At 36.1% G+C, this 24,832-nt stretch overlaps 1 protein-coding gene across 4 annotated transcripts in view; it reads right to left on the bottom strand.

Moving 5' to 3' along the window:
- APOOL (apolipoprotein O like) overlaps positions 1 to 24,832 on the bottom strand; it is a 164,854-nt gene that overhangs the window by 65,356 nt on the left and 74,666 nt on the right. For all 4 annotated transcript variants that reach the window (XM_023248996.2, XM_045050514.1, XM_023248994.2 and 1 more), the window contains 3 exons: positions 15,402 to 15,493; positions 12,298 to 12,411; positions 11,971 to 12,088 (listed from right to left, as the gene is read on the bottom strand). In XM_023248996.2, the coding sequence (XP_023104764.1) occupies positions 11,971 to 12,088; positions 12,298 to 12,411; positions 15,402 to 15,493 (324 nt within the window). The remainder of the gene's footprint in view (positions 1 to 11,970; positions 12,089 to 12,297; positions 12,412 to 15,401; positions 15,494 to 24,832) is intronic.

Below are 24,832 nucleotides of genomic sequence, written 5' to 3'. Positions count from 1 at the left end.
TTTAAGGGAGCTCATATATTACCATGTATTTTGTTTTATCCATTTGAAAGCATTATTCTGAGAAGGGGTCCATAACACACAAAAAAGGTTAAAAAACTGGTTCTGCCTGCTCCCTTCTCATTGTATCTTTAACTGCCGCCTTTGCTCAGTATGAGTGAAAAGTGTACTAAGAGAGTTTTCTTCTTATCAGACATAATATAGTAAGCATATGACAAATAATTACTTTATATAAGTCTGAATGTGCCTAATTTGCTTAACAATGCCCATCAGTTGACTAAGTTCTCTAACACTTCTACTTACTTCCTTAATATATATTCTTGTCTACAGTCTAGCCAAAGCTTCAGCTCACCCAAGTTTGAAAGGCCCCTTTGCATTTGGATCTCTCTCTCTCAAAATCTGTTGAAAAGTTTCAAAATTTTAATTTATCCATACCTTATGTCAGGCAAGAAATATGCATAGAGAAATGCCTTTGGAGCTTTTCCTACAATCCACCTGCCTAACCTCTGGAGATTCTAATTTATAATTCTTAGGCAGAGTGAATTTTAGGAAAAACAAACAAAAAAACAACTTCAGTAATTGTAACATGGATCCCTCTGGTTTAGAACCACTTAATGTAGGTCACTTGTTTTCTGCCTTTTAAAAAAGATTCATCTGCTTTTCTGAATAATTAAGGATTACATCTTTTGCTCTTAGAAATTTCTTCACCCCTTGAGCTGATCAAGGGCTCCCTGTCTTCCCAAAGGATTAGCAGTCATAAAACTCTTCTTGAATCTCAATCCCCTAACCCTTTTCTTTGCAACCTATCATATTTTTAATCCTTCATAAAAAGTTGTTTTTATACATAAAGTTGTTTAGAAGACTTTTTAAAAAGCTGGTGGTATCATGTGATGAGCACAGGTGTTATTTGGAAGTATCGAATACGGTACACCTGAAACTACTATTACATTGCATGTTAACTAACTGGAATTTAAATAAAACTTTAAAAAAAAAAGAGCTGGTGTGGGGCACCTGGGTGGCTCAGTCGGTTGAGTGTCACACTCTCGATTTCAGCTCAGGTCATGATCTCACAGTTTTGTGGGTTCGAGCCCCACATCAGGCTCTGTGGGCTCACCCTGCAGAGACTGCTCAGGATTCTCTACTCACCCCCCTCTCTGTCCCTCTCCTGCTCATAGTCTCTCTTTCTCAAATAATAAGATAACATTTTTAAAAAAGAGCTGGCATTACAACAAACAGGAAAAAGTAAAGATATTTAAAGTTATAAAATAAATTAGTGCCTTAAAAAGCCCTTAGGTGTTATCTATTCACTGATAATTTAGTTCACATATTATCTCATTTATATTTCAAGCAGTTAGGTACCAAAAAGTGGGACAGATCACTAATAAATTCCTGAGTGAAGTTAAGATTGTTAAAAATTCAATTTTTGTTTCTTTTGTATAAATTTGAGATCATATTCAGCATTCAGCTCATCAGTAATTGAAATACTTAAATATACTAGTCACTGCAAGTTACTTTCTCACCCTTTGTTCTATTCCTTTCATTCTTTTTTTCTCTCTTTGCTTCACTTTAGCTATATTCTATTGAATTGTATCTGAGTTCATTACTTCTGTCCTCTTTTACACAGTTGGCTCTTAAATCCATCCAAGGAGTCCTTAGCTTCAGGTACTATATTTTTCACTTCTAGAATATCTGCTTGATTTTTTAAATAGATTCCATTTCCTGTGAAAATCTCCCTTTTTTCATCTATTTTGTTCTTGTTTTCTATTTAACATATTAATCACAGTTAAAGTCCTTTTATGCTAACTTCAATATTTAGATCACCTGTGGGTTTGCTGTTATTTTGTTTGTCAGTCACATCTTCCTACTTCTTTGCATGACTAATATTTTGTTTGTTTATATGGTGGACATAGAAAGCATGGTATCTTCTACCAGAGAAGTGACCCTTTTCCTCTTAAGGAAGGGTAAGGTACTTATCATCTTAATCCAGACACTGAGCTGAGTTGCAGTGTTAATAAGAGTCACTCAACCTCTGGTTCCTCTCTTTTCTTCAGGTATAGCACTCCAAAGGTGCTGATTGAGAGCCTGATGAGTTTCTGTCTCCCTTACTATAAAAGACTAGGAAATTTGGTTTTGCCCTTCAGATGTTTGGAGCTTAGCTATTTAGTCTCTTGTCCCATAGAAAATCTGGCAAATATTATGAGGGGGAGATGAGTCGTGTATTTATGGCACACCTCATCCTTCTACAAGTAGTATCAGCAATCTTTTTCTGCAATGGGCCAGAGTAAATATTTTGATTTTGTAAACCGTAAGGTCTCCTTTGCTCAATTGTGCAACTGTAGTATGAAAGCAGCCACAGTCAATATATAAATGAACGAGTGGACCTGTATTCCAATAAAACTTTATTTACAGACACTAAGACTTACATTTCATATGTTCTCTTTTCAAAAAATGTATTTTTTATTTACTTAGAATGTTTTTATTTTTTTCAACCATTTAAACCATGTAGAAACTATTCTTGGCTTGTGGAAGGTACAAAAATAGATGGTGAGCCAGATTTAGCACAAAGGCCATAGTCAGCCAACCTCTGGTTTAGAGGGACATTAATCTTGTGAGAATGAGAGAGATTTCATTCTGCTTTCATTAGATTTCAGAGGTCCATGTAACCAAATTTCCTAATTTGTTATTCCTAAAATAACATAATTTTTATTATAAATGTATATGGATGACAGAGAACAAATGAACTCATATTCAGAGCCACAACATATAATTGAATAGTATACCCAACATAGTCTGTACGGTGGTAAGTAGTAGCTATGACTAGGCTCTCTAGCTAAATAATGTGCTCCCAAACTTTGCTCAATGGAAATAATCTTGTTTATCAGCAAAATGGCTAATTACTCTAGGCAAATGATAATGATATTTTTTAACACACCGAGACCTTAGCATGTGGTTGACATTGTACTTTGTGCTTTACATGCAACATCTCATTTAATCCTCACAACTATGTGAGAAAAACACTATTATTATCTCCCATTTATGGATGAAGGGACAGGCTTGAGATATTTGATAATTTGCCACAGGTAACAGAACTAGCAAATGTTGGATCTAGGATTCATATCCAGGTCTTATTCTTAAATCTGTGCTCCTAATTACTACTGTATTGCATGTCTTGGACCTTTAGGATTGCATGTGAAATGTCAAAATGGTGAACCCAAAAAGTATTCTGTATAATCAACTCTGAATGATATATGATAAGGAATAAGGATGAATAGTACTGGCAAATCTTGCTCCTCTACATGTGAACTTTGAATGATTTTCATATACATTACCCATTACAAGTGGGTAAAATGTTCCAGAATCCAGATGTGTGAAGAAAAAACATTGACTAGGGACAGTTCAGTGCCACTGTTAAGGTGTAATGTGTTTCATCTCTACAAAGATACTCTGAAATTGACAGGTGTTTAGAAAGCTGACGGGATATATTATATACTTGTGGGAATATGATCAACTGTGGATTTTCAGAAAGAGTCTAGGGGCACCTGGGTGGCTTGGTCGGTTAAGCGTACGACTTCGGCTCAGGTCACGATCTCGCGGTCCGTGAGTTCGAGCCCCGCATAGGGCTCTGTGCTGACAGTTCAGAGCCTGGAGCCTGTTTCAATTTCTGTGTCTCCCTCTCTCTCTGCCCCTCCCCTGTTCATGCTCTGTCTCTCTCTGTCTCAAAAATAAATAAACGTTAAAAAAAATTTAAAAAAAAGAGTCTAAAACTGCAAACCATCCTGAAACAGAGAAGATGGTGGCAGAGTAGAAGGATTCTAGGCCTACCTTAACCCATGAATACAACTAGATAACTGTCAAATAATCCTAAATACCACAGAAATTGACAAGACTGGAAGAACAAACTCCACAACTAAAGGTAGAGAGAAGACCACACTAAAGAAAGTAAATAGTGTGGAGACGAGGTTTAGAAGAAAAATAGATGGTGATCACTACAGTGGGCAGGTTGTTGCAGTCTCAGAGAAGGGTGACAAACACACAGAGGAGTGCACAGGGAAAATGAATCCCCATAGCAAACTGTCTTGGAAAGTGAGAGGGCCCAAATTTTAGGAGTGCTTCCAATGAGTGTGGTTTAAAGCCTGAGTCCTAAAGGTCAGTGGGCTTGGCTCAAGGAGAGCCTGGAAGCATTGGAGCTGCTCTTGGAGAGAAGGCAAAGCAAACAGCTTGTGGACATACAGTGTGGAAACAACAATCTGAAGAATACCTGGGGCACACAGTGCAGTGGTTATTTGCTCATCTCAGAGCCCGTTCAAGAGAGGCAGCATTCACAGACAGAAAGACTCCTCCAGAAACAAAGGAACTGACAGACACCAACTCCCCAAACCCTGGCCCCTCAACATGCACAGAGCCAAATGCAGAAACCAGCACATCCCCCACACTCACTATCTAACTTACTTATAACAAGCCATGCCCCCACACCTGGTGGAAGTACCCCTCCTAGGCATACTTGCCTCAGTCCCAGAGCAGACGGCCCTCTCCCCCAGAAGACCAGCCCCAACCCCTACCCAACTAAGTCTCCCAACCCGGGAGATTTGCAGGTCCTCAGTTCTGGCAGTGGTGGTGATAGGTCTCATTTCACAAGTACACCAGAGCACACCTAGTTAAAACTCGCCACATTCAGACCAGGGACCAAACACTGCCCACAAGAGGCAAATAGAGCCTCTGCAGACAACTGTCCTAAAGGATAAAGTGGCCAGGACATAGTAATAGAGCACAGGCAGGACACTCTTGGAAACACCAGGCCCCGGAGAACAGGGAACACAATACTAGAGGGCACTAAAAGACATCTTCATAAGGCCATTACCCCCAAGAACAGAAGATGTAGCTGACTTTTCTAACACACAGAAGCAGGCACAGAACGTTAGACAAAATGAGAAGACAGGGGGTTTTGTCCTCAATGAAAGAACAATACAAGATGACAACCAGAGAGCTAAGTGAAACAGATATAAGTAACATGTCTAATAGAGGATTGAAATAAATGATCATAAAGACACTCACTGGAATTGGGAAGAGTGGAAGGCATCAATGAGACTCTTAAAACAGAGATTCCTTAAAACAGGAATAATAGAGTATAGATATATGGTTCAATAAGCAAAATGAGAAACACACTTGATGGAATTAACACTATGCTGTAAAAAGAATGAATTAATGACCTAGAAGACAGAATAATGGAAAGTAATCAACTTGAAAAAAAGAAAGAAAAAAGAATTATACAAAATGAGAATAGACTTAGAGCACTCAGTGACTCCATCAACAGTAATATTATTCACATTACAGGAATACCAGAGGAAGAATATTCACATTATAGGAATACCAGAGGAAGAAGAGAGAAAAAGGGGAACAGAAGATGTATTTGAAGAGATAATAGCTAAAAAGTTCCTTAATCTGGGGAGGATAGAGATATAATAGGCACAGAGAACCTGCAACAAAATAAATAAAAACAGACCCACACTAAGACATACTATAATTAAATGACAAAATATAGTGGTAAAGAAAAAAATTTTAAAGTGGAAAGACAAAAGTAGACAGTTACATACAAGGGAAACCCCATAAGGCTACCTAGAGATTTTTCAGCATGAACTTTGTAAGCCAGAAGGGAGTGGCATGATATATTCAAAGCGCTTAGTGGGAAAAATCTGCAGCCAATAATACTCTACTCAGCAAGGCTTTAAGAATACAAAAAGAGATAAAGAGTTTACCAGATAAACAAAAACTAAACGAGTTTGTGTCCACTAAACCAGCCCTGAAAGAAATACTAAAGGGAGCTCTTAGAGTGGAAAGGAAAGACCAAAATTGACAGTATACAAGTAGGAAACACAAAAGCAGGAACAATGATTATTTCTGTAAAAATCGGTCAAGGAACTCACAAAATGTAAGGATATAAAATATGAAACCATATACCTAAACCATGGAGAAGAGAGGAATTTAGAATGGGTTCAGGGGCGCCTGGGTAGCTCAGTTGGTTGAGTGTCCGACTCTTGATTTTGGCTCAAGTCATGATCCCAGTGTTGTGGGATCAAGCCCCACATTGGGTTCCACGCTGAGTGTGGAGCCTGCTTGAGATTCTCTCTGTACCCCTCCCCTGCTCATTCATCCTCTCTCTCTCTAAAAAAAAAAAAAAAAGAATGGGTACAAACTTAAATGACCATCAGTTACTATAGACATCTTAAGCCAAAGATGTTATATACAAATTTAATGTAATGATATATCAAAAACCAGTAATAGATACACAATGAAAAAAGAGAAATCCAAATATATCACTAAGGAAAACCAGCAAACCATGGAAGAGAGAAGGAAAAGAAAAGATCAGAAGAAATCTCCCAAAACAACCACAAAAACAGATAATATATTGGCAATAAATACATATTTATCAATAATTACTTTGGATGTAAATGCTATAAAAGTTTCAATTAAGAGACATGGGGTGTCAAAGGATTAAAAAACAAAACAAAAAAAGTAACAAGATCCATCTATGTACTGCCTAGAAGAGACTCATTTTTGACCTCAAGACACCTGCAGATTGAAAGTGAGGGGATGAAGAAACATCTATCATGCAAATGGATGTCGAACAAATTTATATTGGACACAACAGACTTTAAAACAAAGACTGTAACAAAAGTCAAAGAAGGGTAGTATATAACCATAAAGGGGACATTGCAACAAGAAGACAGAACAATTTTAAATATTTATGCACCCAACATGAAAGCACCCAAATAGATAAAACAGTTAATAACAAACAAAAAGGAAACTAAAAGATAATAATACAATTATAATAGGGGATGTTAACACACCCCACTTACATCAATAGAGCATCTAAAACAGAAAATCAACAAGGAAACAATTGCTTTGAATGACACACTGGACCAGATGAATTTAACAGATATATTCAAAACATTTCATCCTAAAGTGGCAGAAAACACATTCTTTTCAAGTGCACATGCACCATTCCCCAGAAGAGATCACATATGAAGTCACAAAACAAGCTTCAATAAACTGAACAAGATTAAAGCATACCATACATCTCCTCTGACCACAATGCTATGAAACTAGAAGTCAACCACAAGAAAAAATCTGGAAAGACCACAAACACATGGAGTTTAGTTAAAGAACATGCTACTAAACAATAAATGGTTCACCAGGAAATAAAAGAAGATAGAAAAAAATACATGGGAACACATTAAAATAAAAACACAACAATTCAAAACCTTTGGGACTCAGCAAAAGTGGTTCTAAGACGGAAGTATACAGCAATACAGGCTATCTGTAGAAGCAAGAAAAATATCAAATGACCAGCCTAACCTTACACCTAAAGGAACTAGAAAAAGAATGAAAAAACAAACGTAAAAATAACAAAAAGGAGGAAATAATAAAGATTAAAGCAGAAAAAATGATATGGAAATTAAAATACAACAGGCCAATGAAACCAGGAGCTGGTACTTTGAAAAACCTGATAAACTTGATGAATGTACAGCCAGACTTATCAAGAAAAAAAGGGAAAGGAGTCCAATAAATCAAATCATAAATGAGAGAGGAGAAATAAAACCAACACTACAGAAATACAATTATAAGAGAATATTATGAAAAATTATATGCCAACAAATTGGACAACCTAGAGGAAATGGATAAATTACTAGAAATATATAAACTACCAAAGATGAAACAGGAAGAAATAGAAATTTTGAACTAACTGAATAGATGCAGAAAAAGCATTTGACAAAGTACTTCCATTCATGATGAAAACCCTTAACAAAGTAGATTTTGAGGGAACATACGTCAACATAATAGAGGCCATATATGAAAAACCCATAGCTAATAATACCATATTCCATGGGGAAAAAACAGAGCTGTTCCCCTATGGGCAGAAATAACACAAAGATGTCAACCCTCAGTTTTATTCAACATAGTACTGGAAGTCTTAGATATAGCAATCAGACAACAAAAAGAAATAAAAGGCATCCAAATTGGCATGGAATAAGTAAAACTTGCAATCTCTGCAGATGACATGATACTATATATAGAAAATCCTAAAGGGGCGCCTGGGTGGCTCAGTCAGTTAAGCATCTGACTTCGGCTCAGGTCATGATCTTGCAGTCTGTGAGTTTGAGCCCCATGTCGGGCTCTGTGCTGACAGCTCGGAGCCTGGAGCCTGCTATGGATTCTGTGTCTCCCTCTCTCTCTCTCTGCCCCTCCCTGCTCGTGCTCTGTCTCTCTTGCTCTCAAAAATAAATAAAACATAAAATTAAAAAAAAAACCCTGAAGACTGAACCAAAAAAATGCTAGAACTGATTAATGAATTCATTAAAGTTGCAGGATACAAAATCAACATGCAGAAATCTGTTGCATTTCTATACACCAAGAATAAAGCAGAAGAGGGGTGCCTGGGTGGCTCAGTCAGTTAAGCGTCCAACTTCAGCTTAGGTCATGATCTCTCCATTCCCAAGTTCAAGCCCCAAGTCGGGTTTTGTGCTGACAGCACGGAGACTGTATCCTGCTTTGGATTCTGTGTCTCCCCCTCTTTCTACCCTTCCCCTGCTCATGCTCTCTCTCTCTCAAAAATAAACATTAAAAAAAAAACTTTTAAAAAAGACTGAAGCAGGAGAAAGAGAAATTATGGAATCAATACCATTTACAACTGAACTATAAACAATAAGATACTTAGGAATAAACCTAACCAGAGGTGAAAGACCTTTACTCAGAAAACTATAAACACTGATGAAAGAAATTGAAGAGGACTCCAAGAAATGGAAAGACACTCCATGCCATGGATCAGAAGAACAAATATTCTTAAAATATCTACGTAAAGCAATCTACACATTTAATGCAATCCCTATCAAAATACCACCAGCACTTTTCACAAAGCTAGACCAAACAGTTCTAAAATTTCTATGGAACCACAAAAGACCCCAAAGTGCCAAAGCAACCTTGAAAACAAAAAGCAAAGTTGTAGGCATTACAATTCCTGACTTTAAGTTACATTACAACACTGTAGTGATCAAAACAGTATGGTACTGGCACAAAAATAGACACATTGATAAAAAATGAACAGAATAGAAAACACAGAAGTGAACTGACAACTGTATGGTCAATTAAACTTTGACAAAGCAGCAAAGAATATCCAATGGGAAAAGAATGTCTCTTCAACAAATGGTGTTGAGAAAATTGGACAGCCACATACAAAACAATGAAACTGGACCACTTTCTTACATCATACACAAAAAATAAATTCAAAATGGATTAAAAGACCTAAATGTTAGACCTGAAACCATCAAAATCCTGGGGGAGAACACAGGCAATAACTTCAACATTGCCTGTAGCAACTTCTTTCTAGATATGTCTCCCGAGGCAGCAGAAACAAAGTAAAAAAAATAAACTATATCAAAATAAAAGCTTCTGCACAGCAAAGGAAACAATCAACAAAACTAAAAGGCCATGTATGGAATGGGAGACGATATTTGCAAATGACATATCTGAAAACGGGTTAGTATACAAAATATTTAAAGAGTTTAAAATGCAATGCCCCAAAATCTAATAATCCAATAAAAACTAGGCAGAAGACATGAATATACATTTTTCCAAAGAAGACATAGAGATGGCCAACAGACACATGAAAAGATGGTAAACTTCACTGATTATTAGGGAAATGTAAATCAAGACTACAATAAGATATTACCTCACACCTGTCAGAATGGCTAAATTCAACAACACAAGAAACAATAGGTATTGGCAAGGATGTGGAGAAAAGGGAACCCTCTTACACTCTTGGTGGGAATGCAAACTGGGTCAGCAACTCTGGAAAACAGTATAGAGGTTCTTTAAAAAGTTAAAAATAGAATTACCCTATGATTCAGCAATTGTGCTAGTGGGTATTTATCCAAAGGATACAAAAACACTAATTCAAAGCGATACATGCACCCCTATGTTTCTAGCAACATTATTTACAATAGCCAAGATATGGAAGCAGCCCATGTGTCCATTGATGGATGAATGGAGAAAGATGTGGTGTATGTGTGCATACAATGGGAGTATTATTTAGCCATGAGAAAGAATGAAATCTTGCAATTTGCAACAACATGGATAAAAAGTATAATGCTAAGCAAAATAAGTCAATCAGAGAAAGACAAATACCATATGATTTCACTCATATGTAGAAGTTAAGAAACAAGTATCATATGATTTCAATATATAGAAATTGAAAACAAAACAAATAACCAAGAGAAAAAAGAAGAGAGAGAAAGAGGGACACGCCAACTAACAGACTTTTAACTACTGAGAACAAACTGATGGTTACCAAAGGGGAGCTAGGTGGGGGGGATGCATGAATAGTTTATGGGGATTAAGGAGCACACTTGTGATGAGCATAAGGTGTTGTATAGAAGTGTTGAATCAATATATTGTACACCTGACACTAATACAGTGTTTGTTAACTATACTAAAATTGAAATTAAATAATAACAAAAATAAATACTGTAAATCATCAGATTGGAATTGAGAGGTGACATAATAAAACAGTAAAACTCTTATCAGGCTTGTTACTCAGTGACAGCTTTTATAAAGATTAACATAGAGAAGACAGTTGAAATCAGAGACTAAACTCTGGTTTTAAATGAGATAATCTATACACAATAGAAAGAGTTTGGACTTTGGTGTTAGGAAGATCCAGGCTATAAATACAACTCTATTACTCATAAGCTATAGGATTTTGGAGAAGTTACTTAAGCTTCCTAAGTCTGAATATGTTCATCATGAAATGGTCATAATTACATGTACACAAGAGTTTTTTGTTTTGTTTTGCTTTTGGGTGAGAATAACATATTATATTTATAGCTCTTTACACCACAGTAGGTGATCAGTATATGGCACATATTATCATTACTTCCTACTTCCTTATCTCTGAGTTGGTCCTGCTTCCTTTGCAATAAAACAATGAGCATTCACATTGTACAGAGAGACAATCCTGTGCAACCCAGGAAGTAGTGAGTTTATGTGAATACACCCCTCAAATGGTACTAAACACTCTGTTGCCTTTTTAACGATTGCAATAAAACCATGGTAGTATCTGCCTAGAAAGTATAATTATCACTATGTGGCCCTACAAAGTATTAATTGCCAGCATCTAATATTAAAACGTTCTTAGTATTATAATTGGTGTTATTTCACTATTTCATGCTGAATGTTCTCCTGGTATCTAAACTAAATAAAAGTGATGGTGGAAACTAAGAATGGCAAGGGTATACAGCATAAGAAATGGAAAGCTACTATTTCTTTTATGTAGATTTGACTCATAGTCTATAAATTGGAATCTTCTACATTAGGTGCATATGTAATTAGGAGGCACATTTTCCTCCACCTCACCACAAAGCTCACATTTATAGAGTGATTTAAATGCTTCACTCATCCAACCCACCAGTGCTACTCTATATTCCCATATGCAAAGATTGGTATTATGAACTATGTGGCAATTAGAGTCCCAAGTACCCAAGTATCTCATTATCTAAAAAGATATATAGACTACTATGTTATAGGAAACATATATATAGGACTACATATATATACATACATATATATATATATATATATATATATATATATATATATGTAGTCCTAGGACTACATAGTAGTCCTATATATAGGACTACATATATATATGACTATGTAGTCATAGGACTACATATATACATATATAGGACTACATACATACATATATATATATATATGTATATATATATGTATGTATATATATATATATACATATATATATACGTATGTATGTAGTCCTATATATAGGACTACTATGTTTTTCCTGTTATAGGAAAAAACATTTATGAAGAAAGCACAAAAATAAGTTCAAACTACTGCTAACAATACTATAAAATTATTTAAGAAAAGAAGGAAAACAAAATTGAATTATTTCCAACAAACCTGAGGTAGATTCCGATTCTGTCTTTGTTTCAAAGATGAGTTCTGTTGACAAAGGCACTGAAAATTTCAGGTTGTGAGTTGTTTTTGCAGATATTTCTATTTCACCAGAGTTTTCTATCTGTTTAACAAAAAGATTTTTCCTTCATAAGTAAATCATATTGCTAAAATAATAAAACATACTAAAAATGTACAGCATGCAATGATATTATGTTTCTTCATCTCCTTTCATTCTACCCTTGAACTTTGTCTAGGACTCCCATTATAAGCCAATCTCCACCCCAACCAAGAAAATTCAATGTCTACCTTTTTGATTCATTTAAACTCTACCTTAGTTCTTTCTTTAGGTTTAGGGAGTGACTCTTTTTTGTTGTTTTTTGTCCACAATAGTTTAACTGCTTCATAAATTTGCTGGCTTGTAGTATATGCCTTTTTCCCAGTTACCTAATTAAAACAAGAAGTGAGTCAAATAAGTTATATTTTTAAACGGTAAAATAACAAGTATTAAAAAAATTATGTCAGGTATTTTATGTGAACACTCAGGACAGAATCAATATCACAGATTTAAATCTCTAGATCATACAACACAAAGCCCCATTTTCTAAATCTTACATGAAAAATTATTTGCTTCATGTAAAAATCTAAAAAATGTATAGTTACTACATCACCAAGAGTGAATCCTAATGTAAACTGTGGACTTTGGGTGACATGTGTCAATGTAGGCTTATCAACTGCAAAAAATGTACCACTCTAGAGGGGTATGCTGATAATGGAAGATACCAAGCATGTGTGGGAACAGGGTGTGTATAGGAAATCTCTTACCTCCCCCTTAATTTTGTTATGAACCTAAAACTGCTCTTAGAAAAATACTTAAAAATGTATAGTTTGCATTCACACTGTAACATGTGAATTTAAAACTATGTCTTTTTAATAGAAGCAGGAAAGATAGTTTTGAGATAATAAACAGTTGACTGAGAAAATAAGATTTTAAGATGCTATGAAATTAGTGTTTTTGTTCAAATGTTTATGGTGCTTTCTCCTGTCATAAATAAAAAGCACTAATGTATTTCTCCAGAGAATAATACTCTTCTGGTAGAAACATAAAGTTAAAAATGAGCTACAAACACACTGAAGAAAAGGCTGCTGATACTTTCCTTCATATCTTTTTCCCTTTAAAAATCTTCTGATTCCTTCTTTCTATTGTTTCCCCACCCTTTTGTTCCTTATGGTTAAAGTAATTTCAATAGCTATTGATTTTTAAAGATTTAAAGAGGTTTTGGGAGATTTCCAGGATTACACTTTATATAAACATAAACTTATAAAACTTTTTAGAACTGTGACTTTCTTGCTTAGATTTTTTTTGCTAAGTATTACCTACACTTAAGAAAAATAAATCAATCAATTAATATAAAGAAACTCCTCTTCCTCCCCCCAATGTAACATTTGTTCACAGCTGTGTGCATATTCTTACTGAGTTTTTCCTCTTATATGTGCATTAAATACAAACACAATTTTAAGACAAATGGAATGTTGAGACGTATAGATAGATCTACCAAAAAAGATGAGGGAGATTTATATGCACCGACATGGGTTTCCATGATGAATCACTGTAGTGAAGAGATGAGAGAACAGATATACACTACAATTTCAATTATGTTTTATTTATTTATTTAATTAATTTATTTTTTTTTAATATGAAATGTATTGTTAAATTGGTTTCCATACAACACCCAGTGCTCATCCCAACAGGTGCCCTCCTCAATGTCCATCACCCACCCTCCCCTCCTGCCAACCCCCATCAACCCTCAGTTTGTTCTCAGTTTTTAAAAGTCTCTTATGGTTTGGCTCCCTCCCTCTCTTTTTTTTTTTCTTCCCCTCCCCCATGGTCTTCTGTTAAGTTTCTCAGGATCCACCTAAGAGTGAAAACATATGGTATCTGTCTTTCTCTGTATGACTTATTTCACTTAGCAGAACACTCTCCAGTTCCATCCACGTTGCTACAAAAGGCCCTATTTCATTCTTTCTTATTGCCATGTAGTATTCCATTGTGTATATAAACCACAATTTCTTTATCCATTCATCAGTTGATGGACATTTAGGCTCTTTCCATAATTTGGCTATTGTTGAGGGTGCTGCTATAAACATTGGGGTACAAGTGCCCTTATACATCAGCACTCCTGTATCCCTTAGGTAATTTCTAGTAGTGCTATTGCTGGGTCATAGCGTAGGTCTATTTTTAATTTTTTGAGGAACCTCCACACTGTTTTACAGAGTATAGCTTGATCACATAACCAACTACAACGGGCACTATATCTTTGTCATTCCTAAAATACTGAGTAGACAGTTTCACCTACATCAATAATTAAAGAAATGTAGTAACAAGAATACAAGTACAGAAAGTCCTTCTGGCAACACTACATACTACTTCAAGTGCAAGGGGGAAATGTTAAATGTTGCTAATTGAAAGAAACAAAAGAAAAAACCACATAACCCGAAACTCTCCTTCTGAATCTAAATATGTATTAAAAGTAAAATACTGACACAAACTATTCAAATCATTGAGAGAATGTTTGGATTTGTAGGTAAGCTGAAAAGAAAATGACAAAGCATCTATAATATGGACTCAGGGCAAGTGTTACTTAGTTCCAGGTGGTATCAAAATTGAGTTTGTGTATATAATTTTTTTTTTTTAACTTCAGAAGCCTCTGTTATCTATCAATTCACTGTTCCTTGCATCATGTTAATCTGATGAACTGACAGCAGCCAGCAGGTATAATTTTCTAATTAAAAATTGAATTTCACAGAGTCCAACAACAGAGCAGTATTGCTCCCCATAAATTATAATTCAGAATTCACTGTATCTGGACTTAATCCCAAAGTGGCATTTATATTGTTGAATTATATTTAAACAAATTCATCCTATTTATTTGTGAGACTAAATAATTAGGAATAGCATTTACCATGCTCAAATGTGAATGTGATTTTGCCAAGATAAGAGTTGATACCAACCATATTTCTCTGAAAATTGAATGTTGCAGATACTTATGACATTTAAATACTGTCACATTAAGAGTTTAAACAAATACTGAAATGTAGGTATCACTTAAGAAGAAATACCATATGACTTCACTCGTATGAGGACTTTTAGATATAAAACATGATCATAAGGGGAAGGGAAGCAAAAATAATATAAAAACAGGGAGGGGGACAAAACATAAAAGACTCTTAAATATAGAGAACAAACAGAGGGTTGCTGGAGGGGTTGTGGGAGCGGGGATGATCTAAATGGGTAAGGAGCATTAAGGAATCTACTCCTGAAATCAATGCTGCACTATATGCTAACTACCTTGGATATAAATTAAACAATAAAAAAATAAAAAAATAAAACAACAAGCCAAAAAAAAAAAAAAAGGAAAAAAAGAAAAAGAACTTACCTTTGCAATTATTATTGACTGAACTGGGTAGCAAACAGTTGCTCCTAAAGTGGCCAGTCCCAAGGGATAAGCAATTTTCTTAAACCTGGAACCTATGAATTTCAAATAAACTGTTATACTCCAAACAGATGCTAGCAGAGACTTGATGCTTTTATAACTTTAATATTCTCTTTGTTCCCCTTTAAGTCATTATCCTTTGTTAATTTACTCTTTAGATAATTATATCAATTAAATGGTAGCTAAAATACCCTTAAGGATCACAAATCAAATAAAACCTCTTAGTTGTCATGCCCAAGTTTAGAAAAGTGTTCTCAATTTAAAATTGTTAATTAACTACACATAGGGGGTTAATGATTTTCTTCTTTTTAAAAACTAGGTATTTTTTTCATATCCCAAGAAACCCAAAGTTGTAAACACATTTGTTTCAAGTATCTCATAAAGCATGATAATATGGAGAATTGAACAACTATCATGCTTGTGACACCATGTTAAAGTAAAAAGGGCTCTCTTTACATATCCTGTTTTGATTATGTCCTTAAGAAGACGAAATAAGCCATACAGAGAAAGACAGATACCATATGGTTTCACTCTTATGTGGATCCTGAGAAACTTAACAGGAACCCATGGGGGAGGGGAAGGAAAAAAAAAAAAAGAGGTTAGAGTGGGAGAGAGCCAAAGCATAAGAGACTGTTAAAAACTGAGAACAAACTGAGGGTTGATGGGGGGTGGGAGGGAGGAGAGGGTGGGTGATGGGTATTGAGGAGGGCACCTTTTGAGATGAGCACTGGGTGTTGTATGGAAACCAATTTGTCAGTAAATTTCATCTATAAAAATAAATAAATAAATAAATAGATAGATAGATAGATAGATAGATAAATAAATAAATAAATAGAAAAAAAAAAGACGAAAGATGCAACTAACTAATCAGCTAAGGACTTTGAACTCATTTCAAAAAAGTTCCTAATCTAAGCATCCAGGAGACATTTTCAAACTTTTTTTTAACAGCAAAATCCTTTAAAATATCTTCAAAATACAATCTCACTACGAACTTCATATATAAAACTTACAAAGTTGAAGCTACTCTGGTTAGCCTGGGGGAGGGAAGCTTAGTATTAAGCCCTACCTGCATGCTCTTCCCTTATCTCCCTAACAACTGTAAACACTTTCAAGGAACCCTAAGTTCTGTAGAATAGTTTGAAACCCACCACTCTAAACCATAGCTTAGTTCCAACAGACAATTGGTTCAAAACAATATGTATCTTAAATGCTTGAATGGGTACCTTGGACTCTTTAAATATGACTTGGGCAATTAGATGATGGGATTTCTAATTGGGTAAGTACTTTTATTCTCTGAAACAGCTCTTACAACCCTTACTTTAAAGATGAAACAGCTTATTTGGCATATCAGTAAAGACTAAAGAAAAAAATAACTGGCAGTGTTTGCAAATAAAAACGAGCTATTTTTGCATCTGGCTCACCTAATAGTAAGAAAGCCTTCTATAGTCATGTCTACAAGACTGAGCTAGGGAAGGGTTGCTGGGTGGCTCAGTTAAGGGTCCAACTCTTGATTTTAGCTCAGGTCACGATCTCACAGTTCATGAGACTGAGCCCTACATTGGGCTCTGTGCTGACAGCATGGAGCCTTCTTGAGATTCTCTCTCTCCCTCTCTGACTCTGCCCCTCCCCTGCTCACTCTCTCTCTCAAAATAAATAAATAAGCTTAAAAAAATAAGACTGAGCTTGGGAAAGGTGGGTAAGTAGGCTACTTCAACCTCTAATTTAGCTTTCTTTTGGTTTTAAACTGTTTTGTCTGATAATGTGAAAGAGGGTCTAGATCTGTTAAAACATATCTTAAGTTAGAAGAAAATCTGTCTTAACTTGCTCCTTTACTCTCGTCCTGCTCACTATTATTCTAATATCCATAGTTTGGTTTTTTATTTTACTGACTTAACATCTCTTAATGCAGGTTTCCTTGACTTAGCCAAATCCCCCTAATTATGCTGCTCCTAACCTTGGAAAGTGACATTTTTTCCTTGATGTATCATTTTAAACATTAAAAAAACTTCTCTTTACTTGATAAGAAAGGCCAGTCTACCAGAACATAAATTTCATTTGAATTAAATAGCCCTACTCCAATAAGTAGGAAAGGCTCTAGACACAGCCACTAAACAAGTTATGTACTATGAAATCACTGAGTGATTTTCCTTCTCTGGACTTCTATCTGTAGCTAATGGGATTAGACTAATCAACAGCTTTCATACATTTTTTGACCATGTCTCATATTAAAGAATAAATTTTACATTATGAGCTATGACCTATCTTTTTTTTTTTCTTAAAGTAGGCTCCAGGCCCAGCATCGAGCCCAACATGGGGCTTGAACTCATAACCCTGAGGTCAAGACCTGAGTTGAGAACAAGAGTTGGGACACTTAACTGACTGAGCCACCCAGACTCCCTGACCTATGACCTATCTTACACACACACACACACACACACACACACACACACTCCATGGAAACAAAAATTTCACAATATTTACCATACTAAGTACAGAACCCTGATATTTGCTGTTCTCCCCTAATTTTTTAATAAAATGTCTCTTGAGATTCACTATGTTTATTTCACTAATAATAGGTTGAGATCTGCAATTTGAAAAACATTGGGTTAGATTATTCTAGTTCTGACATTTAGCAACAATGTGAATGACCTAAGGAACATATTCTTTTGCAAGTGGATTACGAGTTTCATACTGAGAATCAAGTAGTATGTTTTTCTTTGAGTTTTACTGCTATATAGAGTGATCTGAGTTTTCAATTTTTTTCCTAATAAATAATTTATAATATGTATCCAAGCAAAAGCTGCTCAACAGCGTTAGAATTAAAAATGAGATAACAGGAACCATTAATATTAGCTATAAGGGAGAGTGTTAGGTCTACTGAGATGCGATATATGGGCTAAAGTTAGAATGCTGGAATGTTCTTTCAATTCCCAAACGTTTTGTATCTGATTAGGTATACTTGAGACTACCTTTTTTTTTTAGAGAGAGAGAGAGCACAAATGGTAGAAGGAAAGAGAGAGAGCATCTCAAGCAGGCTCCATGTCCATTGCAGAGCCCAACACAGGGCTCAATCTCACAACCTTGAGATCATAACCTGAGCCAAAATGAAAAGTCAGACACTTAACTGACTGAGCCACCCAGGCACCATGAGTTGAGACTACTTTAGGGACCAAAGTTGGGCAAACCAACCATAAGGTGTCTGATATTTGATTTCAGACTGGTTCAGAGCTGTGACTTCAAACCACATGTAATTTAGTATGGGGACAATCACTGGCAAATGAGTTGTGGAGGTACATAAATGGAAGGTGACCAAAATGGCTATTGACCAGAGAACCATAATAGCTTAGTCGGGGCTTGCATGAGGAGGAAAAGCAGTAATGCCTACTTAGAGGAATTTCCATACCCAAAGGTTGAAGATGGGAAAATATGAAATTCACCATATGCTTATGAAAGGTAGTTATTTAATAATGTGCAGAAAAGAGTTAACATAGTATCTTGAGACTGCCATTGTTAGAAAGGTCTGCTTGCAAAGCTGGCCCTTCGCTGGCTTCTGGGGACTTGAAAATATTCTCTGAATGATAAGAATGATGCATTGTGCCTAAACTGCTTGTTGAAATAATATGGTTTATGCTGAAAAACTACTTTCCTTCTGGGAGTCTGGAATTCTGGACATACTAGAGAGATAGTGCTTATGTGATCAGCCACTAGTAATAACCTTGACTGCTCATTCTCTACTGAGCTTCCTTGGCTGACAACATCTAACACATATTGTCACAATTCATTAGTTGAAGAATTAAGTACATCTTATATGACTCCACGGGGAGAAGATTCCTGGAAGGTTGTTCCTGGTTTCTTACAAGCTTTGCCCCATGTGTCTTTTCCCTCTGCTTACTTTACTTTATAACTTCTCACTGTAATAAAGCTATTATTACAGACTGAGTCCTCTAAGTCTTCCTACTTATTCATCAAACCCATGGGTGGTCTTGGGGACCCTTGATAAAAGTGGTAGAGTGAGAAGGAATGGCAAGACACATGGTAAAAAGAGGGACAGAAGATATTAAGCATATCAAGCCTCATGTGCTGAATGAGAGTGATGAGTTGTCTAGTTTCACAAACTCCATTCTGAGGTGGCTGATATCAGTTCTAGCAACCTTGGTCAGGATGAGAAGATAAGAGAAAAAAATATTTTTCTGGTACCAGCATCTCTGTCTCCAAAACTTAATATAGCCCCCAGAATATGGATAGTTATGACAAAGCAGAGAAAACAAGTTTGAGTGGTTTGTATACATTTTTACATTAACATAAAATTCCCAAGGTCTTTTTTTGTTTAATAGCCAGAGACTCTAAATTTTTTTGTAGAAAGGGAGTAGAGGATGATGGTGGCAGAGTAAGAGGACTTTAGGCTCACCTCATCCCAGAAATACAACTAGAGAACTATCAAATCATCCTAGATAAACCAGAAATAGATATGAAGACTGGCAGAACAACCTCTACAATTAAAAGGAGAGAAGAGGCCAAATCAAAGAAGGTAGGAAGTGCAGAGATGTGGTTTAGGGGAGCAACGGATCCTAGCTGCTGCAGAAAAGAGGGAGCCATGGTATAGAGAAGGGCAAGACAGAGGGAAACACACAGGGAAATGGAAAAAGAGACTTCCCCAAAGCCATTGGCTTGGAGATTGAGAAGTGCTAATTTTTTGAGTTTCTGCAACCTGTAGGACTTAAAACATGGAGTTTTATAAGTCAGTGGACTTGGCTGTGATACAGCAAGGCAGGCACTGCCCTGCTCCTGGAGAGAAGGGGTCAAATAACCTAGGGGCAGAAAGTGTGGAAACAGTGATAGGAAGTGCGCCTGGGGCACACAGTGGGGAGCTTGTTTGCTCTTAATGGAGTGCATCCTTGAGAGGCAACATTCACAAAGATACTACTCTGGGAACAAAAGAGCTGTCTGGCACCATTTCCCTCTCCTGCCCCTCAGCACAAACACAGAGCTACTGACAGGAAGTAGTGAAGTGCCAACACTGCCTGCCTAATTTATATACACCAAGCCCTACCCTCTGCATTCTGGTAAGGCTGTCCTTCTCAGTCACACTTGCCTCATTCTCACCATGGTGGGACCCTCACCCAGAAAACCAGCATAAAACTCTACCAACACTATATCTACCAACAAGAGAGTTCTACAGGGCTTCAGTTCTGGTATAGGTGGTGCTAGGTCTCATTTCACAAGCAGACCAGAGCACACCTAATTTAAACTCACCATATTCAGGCCAGGGACGGAAACTGCCCATAGCAGACAAAGAGAGCCTTTGTAGATGACTGGCCGGAAGAATACAGCAGCCAAAACACAACAGCAGAGTGTATGCAGCACATACCAGAGACACCCCCTGAAGGGCCAGGTCCTGGGTACTACAGCACCTCTTCTTCATAAAGCCACTTCTCAGGAGCAGGAGATGTGACTGGCTTTTCTAACACAGAGATAAAGGTAGAGACTTAGACAAAATGCAAAGATGGAGTAATTGATCCCAAATGCAAGAACGAGATAGGGCAAGGGCCAGAGATCTAAGAGAAACAGATGTCAGCAACATGTCTGATGGAGAATTTAAAGCAATGATCATAAGGAGACTCATGGGCTTGAAATAAGAATAGAACACATAGGTAAGAGCCTTATCACAGAGATAAGAGAGTTAAAAAGGAACCAACTGGAGACAAACAGTGCAATAAAAGAGATAAGAAACAGGCTTGATGCAATGAACAAGAGGCTGGAAGAAGTAGAGGAATGAATTATTGACCTGGAAGACGAAATAATGGAATTAATGAAGTTAAACAAAAGAGAGAAAGAATAATTATGGAACACAAAAATACACTTAAGGAACTTAGTGACTCCATCAAATGTAATAACATTTGTATTATATGAATACCAAAAAATGACAAGAGAGAAAAGGGGACAGAAAAGTTCTTTGAAGAAATAATAGCTTAAAACTTACCTAATCTGGGAAAGGAAGCATACATCCAGATCCAGGAACAGAGAACTCCCATCAAAATTGACAAAAGCAGGCCAATACCAAGACTTATTGTAATTAAATTTGTGAAATATGGTGATAAGGAAAAGAATCTTAAAAGCAGCAAGGCAAAAGAAGTTCTTAACTTATCAGGAAAAACTCACAAGGCTAGCTGGAGATTTTTCAAAGAAACTTTGCAAGCCAAAAGGGAATAACATAACATATTCAAAGTACTGAATGGGAAAAATCTGTATCCAAAAACACTCTATCCAGCAAGGTTATCACTCAAAATAGAAGGAGAGATAAAAAGTCTCCCACACAAACAAAAACTAAAGGAGTTAATGACCACTAAACCAGCCCTGCAAGAAATAGTAAAGGGGACTCTTTGAAATGGTAAAGGAGGCCAAAAGTGACAAAGGCAAGAAAGGATAAGAGAAAAATCTACAGAAACAAGGGCAAAACAAGTAATAAAATGGCAATAAATACATATCTATCAATAATTACTTTGAATGTAAATGGAATAAACACTCCAATCAAAAGACATAGGGTATCAGAATGGATTAGAAAAGAAGACCCATCTATCTGCTGCCTACAACAGTCTCACCTTAGACCTAAAGACACGTGCAGATTGAAAATGAGTAGATGGAGAAAACTTTGCCATGCAAAAGGATGCCAAAAGAAAGCCAGAGTAGCAACATTTATATTGGACAAAAGAGACTTTAAAACAAAGACTGTAAAAAGAGACAAGGAAAGATACTATATGATAATAAATGCACAATCCAACAAGGAGATACAATAATTGCAAATTATGCACTCAACATGGAAGCAACCAAATATACAAAGTAGTAACATAAAAGAATTGACTATAACATGATAATATTAGGTAGGGGCTTTGATACCCCAATTACATCAATGGACAGATCATCTAAACAGAAAAACAATAAGGAAACAATGACTGTGAATGACAGAGATGGACTTGACAGATATATTCAGAATATTCCATCCTAAAGCAACAGAATACACTGTTTTCAAGTGCACATGGGACACTGTCCAGAATAGATCACGTTAGGTTACTAAACAGGCCTCAAGAATATCAAAAAGACTGATACCATTCCATGCACCTCTTCTGAACACAACACTAAGAAATTAGAAATCAACCACAAGAAAAAAATTTGGAACAACCACAAATACCTGGAAGCTAAACATGCTGCTAAACAATGAATGAGTCAACCAAGAAATCAGAGAAGAAATTAAAAAATAAATGAAAACATAACGGTCCCAAACCTTTGGGACACAGCAAAAGCAGTCCTAACAGAAAATATATAGCAACACAGGCCTACCTCAAGAAGAAAAATCTCAAATATGCAACCTAACCTTACACCTAAAGGAGTTAGAAAAAGAACAAGAAGCAAAGCCTAAAGCTAAGATAAGGAAGGAAATTATAAAGACTAGAGCAGAAATAAATGATATAGAAACTAAATAAAACAAACAAACAATAAAACAGATCAATGAAACCAGGAGCTGGTTCTTTGAAATAACTAACAAAATTTATAAAACTCTAGCTAAACTTATCTTAAAAGATCCAAATAAATAACATTACAAATGAGAGGAGAAATCACAACCAACACCACAGAAATACAAAAAATCTTGAGAATATTATGAAAAACTCTATGCCAACAAATCTGGCAACTGGGAAGAAATGGATGAATTCCTAGAACTAACAAAACTGAAAAAGAAAGGTGGAGAAAAAAAAGGTGGAGAAAACTTGAACAGACCAAAAACCACCAAAGACATTGAATCAATAATCAAAAATCTCTGAAAAAACACAAGTCCAGGGCCAGATGGCTTCACAGGCAATTCTGCCAAACATTTAAAGAAGAGTTAATAACTATACTTCACAAACTATTCCAAAAAATAGCAAAGGAAAGAAAACTTCCAAATTCATTTTATCAGGACAGTTTCACCCCAATACCAAAACCAGATAAAGACCTCCTAAAAAAGAGAACTATAGGCCAAAATTCCTGGTAAACATGGATGCAAAAATTCTCAATAAAAAACCAGCAAACTGGGGCGCCTGGGTGGCGCAGTCAGTTAAGCGTCCTACTTCAGCCAGGTCACGATCTCGCGGTCCGTGAGTTCGAGCCCTGCGTCGGGCTCTGGGCTGATGGCTCAGAGCCTGGAGCCTGTTTCCTATTCTGTGTCTCCCTCGCTCTCTGCCCCTCCCCCGTTCATGCTCTGTCTCTCTCTGTCCCAAAAATAAATAAACGTTGAAAAAAAAAATTAAAAAAAAAAAAAACCAGCAAACCAAATCCAAAAATATATTAAATAAATCATTCACTATGACCAAATGATATTTATTCCTTGGCTACAGGGTGAATCAATATTCACAAATCAATCAATGTGATATACCAAATTAATAAAAGAAAGGATAAGAACCATATGATCCTTTCAATAGATGCAGAGAAAAACATTTGACAAAGTACAACCATTCATAATAAAAACCTTAAACAAAGTAGGGTTAGAGGAAACATACCTCAACATAATGAAGGCCATATACTAAAAACCCATGACTAATACATGCTAAATGAGAAAAACTGACAACTTATCCTTCACAGTCAGAAAAGAGATGGGGATGTCCACTCTCACCACTGTTATTGAACATTTTACTGGAAGTCCTAGCCACAACAATGAGATGACAAAAATAAAAAAAGCCATCTGAATCGGCAATGAAGAAGTGAAACTTTCACTATTTACAGATGACATGATACTATATACAGAAAACGTGAAAGACTCCACCAAAAAACTGAAGTAATAACTTCAGTAAAATGGCAGACACAAAATCAAAGTATAGAAATGCATTTCTATACACCAATGATGATGCAGCAGAAAGAGAAATTAAGGAATCAGTCCTATTTACAATTGCACCAAAAACAAGATACCTAGGAATAAATCTAACCAAGAGGTGAAAGAACTATACTCTGAAAACTATAAAACACTGATAAAAGAAATTAAAGATGACAGAGGAAAGGGAAAGATATCCCATGCTCATGGACTCAAAGAACAAATATTGTTAAATTGTCTATACTATCCAAAGCAATCTTGGCTCAGTTGGTTAAGCATCTGACTCTCGGTGTCAACTCAGGTCATGATCTCATGGTTCATGAGTTTGAGCCCCACGTTGGGCTCTGCACTGATTGTTTGGAGCCTGCTTGGGATTGTCTCTCTCCCTCTCTCTCTGCCTTTCCTCTGCTCATGCTGTCTCTGTCTCTCTCAAAAAAATAAACAAGACAAAATACCAACAGCATTTTTCACAGAGCTAGAACAAAAAACCCAAAAATTTGCATGGAACTACAAGAGATTTTGAATAGCCAAAGCAGTC

This window comes from Felis catus, chromosome X (genome assembly GCF_018350175.1).
Source record: "Felis catus isolate Fca126 chromosome X, F.catus_Fca126_mat1.0, whole genome shotgun sequence".
NCBI classification, from domain to species: Eukaryota; Metazoa; Chordata; class Mammalia; order Carnivora; family Felidae; genus Felis; species Felis catus.
The sequence above is the reverse complement of the archived record's forward strand: the minus strand, read 5'-3'. Positions and strand labels throughout refer to the sequence as shown.